Below are 11,737 nucleotides of genomic sequence, written 5' to 3'. Positions count from 1 at the left end.
TGGGGAGATCTATATGACATCAGTGCCATTAGACTCCATGTCCTCTGTGTTCCTCTGCAGCCAGCGGTCCTTATGTTGGGTGTGGCCAAAGCCCTCATCATAATTCCCTTTCCTTCTGAACAGCTGTTGGTAGTGAAATACGCAGTAGAACTCCCCGTAAAGAGGTGCGTAGCTGCACATGCTATGATAGAGCACATATCTTTGTTAGCTCCAAAACATTTACATGGATGTAAGATATTATAATATGGGTTTGATTACTGTTAAGCATAATTCCAATGTACAATAACAATTCAGAACAAATCATTTGAAGCAATAACCTTATATGGACAATGATTTCAGGTTTCATTTTCAATTACATTCATTCACCTATACTGATTACAGCAAAATGATCAAGGTGTTGAATTTCAAGATTATTTTGTTTGAATTCATCTGCAGTTCTTGATATCTCACCTCAACTTCTTGTTACAGTGCTTACAGCAGAAACAGTTTTTGTGAAAAAATAATTTATCTGCTGTCATTTTCTCCATAGGATAAACTGGTTTCAAACAGGCTGAGCACATATCTTGCTTAGATGGGAGAAACTAAAGGGACAATAAACAAAGCAGAAATGAATTCATGACAAAGTTGAACTGTTTGAAACACTGGGTTACATATTACTTTAAGTTGCCCCTATTCCTTTCTGTAATTACTTAAACAACATTGTATTAACATACGTTTACATTAGTTTTTGCTTTTTACATGATTACATGACAACAAATGTTGCCGAACACTGTAAGAAAATGTGCATGTTTCCTTAATGAGTTCTCTGACATTTTGTGTTAGATTTATCCCATGATTGACAAGAAATATCTGAACAGTTGACCACGTGTGTGAGGCCAAGTGATCCATTTTGGTCAAAGAGCGCAAGACAATGGAAAATTCACATTTTATTTCATTCAAAAGTAAGAAAACACATAAATAAACCCCAAAATAATAGTGTGTTCTAAACAAATCAAACACAATATATGAAAAAAAAACATTTATTGTTATAACATTTACTGAGGGGAAAAGCCTGTCTCTAGAAGTTACAAGGGAGGTGAAGGCTTTTTGTTGATAGGCAATCTGACCTCTGGGTATGTGACTACCTCATGTCTGGTTTGACTGGTCACTACTGAACCCCAAGATGATGTTTTAGTTTCTGGCTGGTTGGAGACAACTGTGGAGGCTTTGGAGGAATATGACCGGTTGCCAAAATGATCTGTCTTGTCATAGTTCTCTCTAACAGTCTGGGAGCCAATGATGCTATTCCCGTCAGGGATGGTCTGCACCTCAAGGACGCTGACCTGGCGTCTCTGATTGAGAGGGTTGCAGGGGCTGCAGGAAGATTGCCTTTGACCAGGGCCCTCGCTGGGGTCACTGATCTCGTCGTGAGAGCTACTGTTGCATGGCATAATCTTTGTTGACCGGAATTTCTCGCCTGGCTTGGGGCTGTGCTGACAGACTGAGCCTGCTGCGGGCTGGGGTGTCTGCAGGGATGATTCAGCCTTCTTTCTGGCTGCAGATTGTATGGAGATGAAGCAAGGGGAGGATGGAGGACTGGTCCTAGGTTTTGTGGCTGGGACCTCCAACATCTGATCAGCCTCAGATATTACAGACAGAAATCTGTCTTTCTGCAATTTAGTGTTAGGGTTCTCCTTTCCATGAGACATTTTAGCTCTGCTTGTGCCAATGCAAATTTTCCTTATGTTGCTGGTGGTTGGGGAACCCTGCACTGTTCCCAGGGACTCTTTAAAGAGACAAGATAAACCTGCAATGTCAGAGTCTGACTTTAAAGTGGAGACAGAGTACAGAGCCTTCTTTATGGTCTCCTCTATGTCCATAAGTCTTGCCAAGGTCTGCTCTTTAAGATTCATTATTTCCTCACTTGCCCTCTCAAGATCTCCAAAAACATGTGCCATGGAGGACACACTTTCAGTATCGTCTTTCGGTGACTCTGACCTCTCGACCTTCTGTTCTAACTTGTTCTGTTTATGTTGTTTCTTTACTCCTGGGATGACAACCCAAGCGGGTACATTCTCAAATATGCTCCTCAAGGACCTAACATCAACTTGGCTTGTGTCCTGCTCGATTTCCTCTACTTCGGTGAGAATTTCTTGCAGTTGCTCTTGTTTTCGCAGGTTATCGAAAATCTCCATGGCCGTAGTCACGTTTCCTCTCATGATTTCATCCATGTGAACAGACAGTCTTTGTCGCTGTTCATCCTCTGTCTCTGCCTTCACTTTCTTTTCCCTCATCACCACTTTGTTTTCTATTTTCATCTCTACTTTGTCTTTGCTGTTGTCAGAGCTCTGTTCATGGGTATTTGATTTATTTCCTGGTTGACTGGTGGAAATTAGTTGTCCCATACCCGTATGGGTGAGCATAGTTGAGGTATTAATTTCAGATGTATGTTTTTGATTCTCACCCTCACTCTGGGCCATTTTGACTCTTTTGGGTTTGACAGGGGTTTTCTTAGCTACAGCCTCCTTATTCCCTCCAAAATGTTGAAGTGCTGCTTGAAATCCTATAACAGTCTCATTTGCCCTCCCAGAATCCTCTGGGCAACTCTGGTGGCTTTCTCCCTCCTTTGTTGCATTTCCCTCCTGTGGTAAGTCAGTATTACTCTTACCCACATAATTATCGCTAGTTTCTCTGTGAGGGATAACCTTTGTACTCTGAATTTCTTGGGGTAATTTCATTTCCTCAGTATAATGCTTTACATCAGCAGCCAGCTCATTTGTTGTTTCAATAGAATGTCCGTCTCGTCTTTCAGTCTTTTCAGAGTCCAACCTTCTTGGTTTTGACAGTGTAGCACTGTCAGTTTGTGATAAGCCCCTACAAAGTGCGTCTTTATACGACATTGGTTTGATCAGTACATTTTGGGGAGGTTCCTCTATTTTTTGTTGTTTTGTTATATTAGTAGTATTCATAGAAATGACCTGGCTCTCACAGCAATATTCTGTTTTTGTTGACTGAATAGTTATACTTCCTTTGACCTGACCTGAGATAGCCTTTAAGTGGTCTGGTTTGGGAGGAATAGCTGGTTTTGGACCAATAGGCCTTTTACTTTTTTGAGTGGGAGCCACAGATGCAGTCTGGGATTTGTTTTCTAAAGTGGAGTCTGTATCTGGCTTATTTGTTGTTTGGTCAGAGCTGGGGGTTTCTGCAGTTGCCAGCTTCAGCTCCTCAGTGGCCACCTGTTCTTTTTCACTTATCGTTAAAGAGGGAGCTGATTTAGATTCAGTCAGAGGCCCAACCTTTATTACAGTGGGTTTGGAAACAGACCTCATGTCAATCTTCTTATAGCTTTCTGTATGAGATTTCCCTGAATTTCTGTAAATCATGGCTGCCCTGAAATCCCCTTTGCTGACGTTTAAGCTAGATTTCTCCAAAGAATCGAGGGCTGCCTGTAAATTACCTCTCACAACCTCTTCCTTTTCCTCTTGATACTGTTCTTTATTCACACTGTGTAAAGACTTCATGGCAGCTTTTAAATGTCCTCTCTGAACAACCTCTGTGCCCTCTTGACTTTCTATACTACAAACATCAGCAGTTTGTTTTTCTTCTAAAGCCATGTCTGCACAGCTTGCCTCCTTGCAGGATTCAGATTCATGGTCTAAAGTCATGTTTGGGGGCACTGCAGAAGTCTTTATTGAAGCACAGCATGTCTTTTCCTTTTTCACAGGGGTCTGTGGGACCTGCTCTACTGTTTTAGGGGTTTTCTTTGCCTTGACGCCACCACTCCTCCCAGACAAAACGTGGCCTTGTTGTTTTGATAGACCTTGAGTTGTAAATTGCTGTTTTTCTACTGTCACGTGATGAATGGCTTTTGCCTCGATTGTAGCCTGTTGGAGATTATAAATGGCAGTTTGCAGATTTGATATTTCATCTTCGTCCTCAACCACCTCGACTAATTCTGCTTGATGGACCATGTAATCTTCCTGAGTCTCAGGGCAGAAAGATATCTCCTGTGATACTTCACATAAGTCATGTTCTTTTTCTGACACCTGAACATCACTCCCTAGGCTATTATTCTTCTGCTGCTGAGGTGTAGAAAGGGAGCCGTTACCACGTTCCCTCTCTACAGGTAGCATACTTTGGCTTGGTTGTCTAAGAGACAGCTTGGTAGAGTGGATGTCGGCATGTATTATCTCTTTATTTTGGACACTTCTTTCATAGGCTGATCCTCCAGCTGAAAACATGTTTTTAAGTTTCTTCACATCCACTGGAACTATTTCTGGATTATTCTGCTCCACCTGGTCATCTTGATGTTGAAGATGCTCCGTGGAGTCGCCTGCTTCAAGTTCAGCCTTGTTAGGAAGTTCCTCCTCCTCCTCTGATGGCTGAACTTGGAGGGTCTTAAGATATTCCAAGTCACCCTTTTCAATACAGCTCCTAAATAATTTCACAGTTCCTTTTATGTTTACCTCAGGTCTGAATGAGGCCGGGCTGGTGTTGTCTTGAGCAGTAGCCAAAAGACAGCTGATGGTGGATCTCACATCCCCTTTTGTTACTTCATGAGTTCCCATTTTATTCTCACCACCTGTACTAGTGTCTTTGACAATGAGCTCTGTCTTCTTTCCTTGTAGGGGGCAATATCTCTTCACCTCTCCTTCAGCATAATTGTAGAGGGAGTAAACAGTAACCTCAGCACACCCCTGCATATTTTCCTGTATCATCACTCCTTTCCGCAGAGAGTTGTCTTGACTGAGGATATCCTCAATGAGCTGAACAACAATAGCGGTTCTGAATTCCTTCTCCTGGTTTGCAGTAAATGGACTCTGGTGGACAGGTACATCTACCATTGTGACCTCCACATTTGCCTGCTCATCCTCCTTCAGGAAACCTACCTGGGGTTTTAGAGTTGCTCTAGCTAACAGCTGGAGTATGAAATTCTGAACGCTCCCTTCATCCACCTTGTTATGTTGTATTACTGGCCTACCATTGGTTATTGAGTATTTAGCCCTTTTAGCGATTCCTGTCTCGTGAGCCTCAATGATGAATCCATGTGAATGGATGGCGTTAACATGATAGAGATAGTTCAGAGTCTCATTTATGCACTCCACCATAGTCTCCATTTCCTCCCTATTCTGATGGTTGATTCTATCAAATGGCATGGATTCAAACAGCTGGGCTCTGTTCTTAACATTAGCCATTGGCATGTCCTCAGGTGCCCTGTTGTCTATTGGTAGGTCATCTGAAAGTGATTTTTTGTTTTGGGCCTTGGTTTCATCCAAGTTTATTGCTCTGAAAGGGTTATTTTCCAAAAGAGACTGACTTGTATAGATTGAACCTCTTTGAATAGTTTCATCATCAACCTCTGCTTTTGAAACACCTGTTGACTTTCTTTCGAAGACTCTGGGAACTACCTGCTGAGGTAGCTGGACCTCACAAACCTCACATTCAGTATTTCCTCCATTAACAGTGACACCTGGAGTTTGTTTTTGAAACTGAGATGTCACATCAAGATTTTTAAAACAAATATTGCTTTTGTTCTCTCTCTGTGTTTTCTGTTTACTACAACTTTCAAACACATGTTTTCTTTTCTGAACAGCTCCCCTCTCATCCTCAGACACAACAACTCTGCTCTGGGAAATATCCTCTTGGCTGGCTTTGGTATCTCTGTGCTGACTTTCAAACAATCTCTTAGTGGACTGAACGTCCATTCTAACCAATTCCTCCTCACACTCAGGGAAATCCCCAGGTGAAGCCTCAGCCCCCACAACTGCAACCATTGTTCTCTCCTCATGAAGGATCTTCCATGGCTGCTCAAACAGTGCTGATGTTCTCCTCACATCTCCCCCTTGGACAGCCCCCTGAGTCATATGCGTTTTGGGGGCATGGAGATCCACAGTGTTGCTCGGTGCACAGTTCTCAAATATCCAGCGCCTGGAAAGGACCTCTCCCTCGTATCCGGTGTCGGCAGCTGTCGGCATGTTCTCCGAGCTCAGGACCTCAGCAAGTTCCTTGTCCACCATGCCATCCAGGGTCTTCAGCTCTGGGTGAGTGTGTTTGAGGAGTCTCCTCAGCTCACATTTCTGCCGCTGTTGGTACAATGCAGAGAATGTCTCTTTGGTAGGGAGTGGAGGCATGGAGAGCTGGGTGTGTGTCCTCTGGATGTGACCTGACTCTGTCTGAGGTCCAGCTGGAGCAGGTTGAAGGGGATTATCTTTCATTTGCTTGGTGTCCTCAGTCATCTTGGGTGGAAAGCAAAGGGATATTCTCATCATTGTCTTCTTTATTGAGGGAATTAGCCATCAAATGAAAACCATGCGCAAAAAGAGCAGCCATGCTTAAAGGAATTTGAGCCATACATTACCTATTGTATTTGGTCAGTTGTTATGAAACCACAACGACTTGCCTTGCAAACCAGCGTTCCACATGCCATGTCTTATTGGGTTAGCTGAACTCCAAAACAACCAGTGCCATAAGTCACATTCTTTAGTGAAAAAAAACATGTCCATTTGTAGTTATGGTTTGAAAAAATACCATGTTATTGCCATGTTGTCCCACCACACAGTTCATGTGAACTGAGAGATGCAAAACCCAAACAGGCATTTGTGTACCCTGACATAAGCACTTAAATGGTTTTCATTAGTATCATGAGCAGATGGTTGCTGTTATAGTTGCTGTATTCTGGTAGCGTTTTATAAAGGCTACCATATCCTATTTCTGAAGATTCCATCTAATGTTAAAGAGATGCTATAGGATCTTTGTTTATTTTTGGCCACTTTGTATATTTTTGGCCACTAAAATTAGCGCTCACAAGCCAAAAACTGGTCCCTGAAATATATACAGAATTATGTCAATAAATGACCTGATTGGATAGAGAGGGGCACACCTCCCCACTCCCATGAGCAAAATCTTATTTTGCAAAAGTTTGTTGAACTGAGGACTGTGTGGTCTAATGAGATAAGAAATCGATTTGCCTTACATCATGAACCAAACAGCCAACATTTGATGTAAAGTAAATTTGAATTAGGAACAAACATCTTTTTAATGCTGGCATTCCAACTTGTATACAAACTTGTAATAGAAAACAAAAACTAGATATCACGCCGCAATTGTCATTTGCCTACCTTGCTTGGTTTTCCTCTATTCCCAGATGGGGATGTTTGATCTTGTGCCTGGAGGGAAAATATATTTCATAATGTATAGGCAATATCTTCAACAATATATTTTCATGACATAACAGTTACTTCTAGTACTGGCTTATCAGTAATCTGTCTTTTTTTTCTGTATGCTTTGGTCACATCAAACTACATATTCTTCCAGAAATCATTAACTAAATCTCCTGACAAGGTAATGAGACACATCATCTGTCCTTAAGACTTACAGATGTTTACCCTAACGCTGCTGATGAGTTGATCCTATCTATGATCAGCTGTGGCTGATAAGACAGAGGTGGATAAATCTCAGCCAAGATTGTTTGACAACCTGCTCCACATGAACTCTGACCCCTGGAATGCTAGGGGGCTCCCCACATACTGTGCCCAGCCTGATCCCCTGACCCCAGGGTCTACTAGACACACCAGAGGAGTTGAAGAGGAGACAAATACTAACTGGTTTTAAAGGGCTGCCCGCTGGGTCTGCAGCTGCTACTTTTGACAGATAGAGAGCAGACATGGCTTTGACAGAGATGCGTGATTTCTCCTGGCCTTGCTGGTTGAGGGAGCTGTCTCTGAAGTCTGTGATCGACCTCCTCTTGTCATCTGTGAAACATCAGATAGACTGGTGTGATATGCAGCATCAGTGTTGACATTCAAACATGCTTGTCTGAATGATTTGCAGGTGTTTAGCTCGATTCATTGTGACTTTTTGCCCTTGAAGAGTTTCCTGTCAAAGCAAGGACGTGCGGGTGTGTGATCTGAAGGTATTGAAAGATGTTGTATATTCAATATGAAGCTGTTCTGTTGTTTAGCTGAGACACCGTTGCCCCTATAGCTTACAAGACATCCCTAGTTTTGATACACAGCTGATAGTACACATGTTGGTACTCTGGTAACAACATTGTATACCAGTATAAATGTTACATAGTAAATGCAGTAGATGATAACATGCTATACAGAATGGAGTTGAACGGTTTGTGTTATAACAAAAGTGGAATATGGAACAGTCCATATTCCACTTGTGTAATAAAACAAACTGCTCAACTCCATTACAATGCAATTATAAAGCAATTATTCATGGATTATGTAACCAGGCCAATCACTTCTAGGATACATACGCCTGCACACAATAGTAGTTACCGGCTAATCATGCTTGTATGCCCACATCAGGCATAATAGCATGTACTTGCAATGTTGTTTCTAGATTTATTTCAGAGTTACTACAGTACATACTGTAGGTGCGTGTGTCCCACACTGCTCCCAAGGACTTCTCATGTAAGTATGGCTCTCTGGCTCTCTCTCAAGAATGAGTTGCATCGACTGGGGTTATGATCAGAATGAGCATTTTACTTTGTTTGAACTATGTTTATACCAACTAACCCTAACCATGTTACTTTGTTTGCCTTTGATGAAGTATTGGGAGACACCCAGATTTATGTCACTGTTTGAACCTTACTTAAACAAATGTATTTGTTGTAAGTCGCTTTGGATAAAGGCATGCTAAATGCCATAAATATAAATGTAAATGTAAGTATGAAGAGCTGCACGTTTTATTGTCTGTAGCCTGGCTCAGCCTATCTTAATGTATAACCTATCAATGTCAGCTGTACACTCGTCCTATACAGGACGTAAAAAAGTCTGGTTTAGATCAACAGCTTTATCTGAAGATTTGTCAATGCAGCGCACATCAAAGACAAAACGGCCTCTCCTATTGAATAGCCACTGAGTATTTTAAGACCCTGTTATGAAATCATATGAACGGGTGAATACTTTGAGCTTCTGTACGGCCACATGAATAATACCTAATAATATCTAAATAGAGCTTGAGAGACCTTCATTTATTGTTGATAAACAACCAGTGTAAATGAATATACAATCTACCAATAACATACAATCTATATATTTCCAAAAGTAACCAACCTACAATGTGATAATTGTTATAGTTCTTCTGTCATGCTATTTTCTTTCACTACACTTTAACAGCTGCCCTTATGATGAGTTATTAGTGTACCATTGGAGGGTTTTGAGGGTGGCGCTTGACTGACACCTGACTCCCTTGACACAGATAAAACACCATAGGGACCGAAGAGGAAATGAATTGTGTCTTAACATGTTAATTGCTTTTTACAATACAACATCAGTTGTATGTCTTGTTTGCATCATAGAGAACATTATGCAGGAGGCCAAACATGTCTACAGAGGCATTTCTAGAAAAGAGAGTCTTGTGAGTGTTTACCTATATTTCACCACTCATCCTTTCACTCATACCTACAGTATATGATTACAACTTATATTGAAAGTGTTAGTAAAGCGGATATATTCATTTACAAGCCAGTCATACTGTATTTTAGAAACGTAAATAGATACTAAATTCTACCCTCGCATAGACCTCACCATAAACAGACACACTCCAAACGATTGATGAAGTAAAACATTTACTCACACGGGGTAAACTGTTCCCAATTCCTTCTTCCCTGACTGTCCTCTGGACTTCACTCAAAGCTGGATCAAAGTAACTGGTGCTACTCCCTCTGTGACTCTGGACTGGTGTCCGTGAGGTTAGCCCTATATGCGTCTCTCTCTCTCTGTGTCACTGGGCCTTGGGCTGACAGCTGACCCTGTCATCCCCACACATCCACGAGGGGTTCGATGCCAGAAGGCTATTCCTGGCCTCTCGTCTACTATCTGCCCACCAGGCTGAGTCAATCACTGCCCCTGCACAGTCACTGTGCAGTAAGCTGCTAGTAAACTCTCCCCCTCCTCCTCTCCCACTTCCCCCATCTATCCCCTCTCTGGCCAGAGTTTATTTTAGTCGCATGGCCCAGCGTGGGACCGCCCTGTCTGTGATGTCAGCAAGTGTTTTCCAGCTGAGTTAGCCTGTGATCCTGGTTCACTGGCCGGAAGATTTTGCCTATTGAACCAGGATGGCCTGAGTTTCCAAACATCTTTCATCACCTTTCAGTTTGTCTGTGGGCTAGAAGAAGTTTGACTGTCTGAGGATATCGATTAATTTTGAGGATCTGAGCTGCTATCACAACAAGAGGCAATATGTTATTATAGTATAATGACAATATGATCTGATCACATACTGTATTGGTTGTTGATAATGTAAATGGCTACTCACCATCTTGGGATGTTGTGGATATCTTTTCAAGATGTATGCCACTAACGGTCTTTCTCCTCTCTGACCTGGTCACATTTGTCACCTATTAGTAACAATATGCTTGTGTTACTATTATAGTATGATATGAATATAATGTGAATAAGAAAGGATGCTGTATTTACACCTATCAAGCCTTCTCTACTTGCCAAACTAACCAAATAAAGTGTCTCAATAACAACATCCTTCACCTTTGGAATCACCTCCTCCTCCTTCACCACTGCAGCAGGTTTTTGTGTGTCCTGGTCTTCTATAGGAGCCTCTCTCACTTCTGCCTCCCCGTTGACTGCTGGGACTGCGGTGGTCATCTTGGGAAGTGGTGGTGTGTGGCCTGTAGCTCCCTGGCTTCTCTTCACTTCCCACGGTGTGACCTTTGACTCGAAAAGAGCCTTCAGGGCACCAATGCCTGAGCCACTGTGATGAGGAAGGCTCCCCATGGACTTACTGCGGGAGAGGTTAGTCTTGCCCTGAGTCTGCTCTTTCATGTCATTCTTCCTTAGAAAAGACTCCAATTTGCCCTCTGATTGGTCACTCACAGATGTTGGAGAAGTCAGTGGAGTTAACTAGTGGTAAAACAAATGTATAGAATGTTGACAAATGCTTTGTTGCCTTCAAGAGTTGTTCAACCACTGTCCCCAACAGCATTGTGTGTTGGATAACTGTTGATCAGAATATATGTGTAGAACTATAATGTAATGTTTCACCTTTTTTTTTAGCTCCACATGATTATTGGTAGCCACTTCCACTACTTGTTCCACTGAAGTGTTTATTTCCACTGAGCTTTGATATCTGTTATGTGTATAAGAACAACAATTTAATGAAAATAATTTAAAGAACAAAAATCCTTCATTAATGCTTTGCAAACATATTCACCAAGTGACCGACATTTCATTGCCTGTCCTAAAAAATGATTTATTGTAATTCAACTGAAGGTCTAAAGGTTCCTCTCACCTGGCCACCAGCTGAGACACAGACTTCTTCCTGTCGCTAAGCCCCTCTTCTGTCCGCATGGGCGTGTCGCCTGTGGGGACACTCCGCAGAGACTGGGCGCGCCTCAGGGCACTCTTCCCCTCCATGACCAATGACATCACCTCACCCCACGAAACACAAGAACCCAAACCTCAGCACCTAATTCACAAGGAAAGGATGAGTGCTCTCAATAAAACTCACTGTGCTGAGGGGTTAGACACTAAAAGGAGCTGTGCTTTATGGTAGACAAGCTTCCATTCAGCCTCCATTCACAATAACATGAGCACAGCCTCACTGAACCTAATTTTGCCATGCACATTCGTCTCATATCTACTGTAGTACATCTACTATATATGGTCATACAACTATTGGTGTACAATGTATCCCTCAAAGACAGACAAAAATGCTCCTTTGCAAGTTTGAACTTGACCCAGCTGCTGATTCCATTTTCACAATAACTGACCAAATACGTTGATAGATC

The 11,737-nt window shown here is 42.1% G+C and overlaps 1 protein-coding gene across 1 annotated transcript; it reads right to left on the bottom strand.

The window, feature by feature from the left end:
• Positions 1–9: 9 nt before the first annotated feature.
• Positions 10–11,363, bottom strand: LOC310814497 (xin actin-binding repeat-containing protein 1; the record flags this gene model as incomplete). Its single annotated transcript, XM_083683964.1, has 6 exons — positions 10–123; positions 1,107–2,621; positions 3,828–5,215; positions 5,537–6,215; positions 10,479–10,818; positions 11,239–11,363. 6 exons carry the CDS (start codon positions 11,361–11,363, stop codon positions 10–12), a joined length of 4,161 nt encoding a protein of 1,386 aa, XP_083540090.1.
• Between the last annotated feature and the right edge of the window lie 374 nt (positions 11,364–11,737).

This window comes from Argentina silus, assembly GCF_951799395.1.
Source record: "Argentina silus genome assembly, chromosome: 1".
Classification (NCBI taxonomy): domain Eukaryota; kingdom Metazoa; phylum Chordata; class Actinopteri; order Argentiniformes; family Argentinidae; genus Argentina; species Argentina silus.
This window is presented reverse-complemented; position numbering and strand designations above follow the sequence as displayed.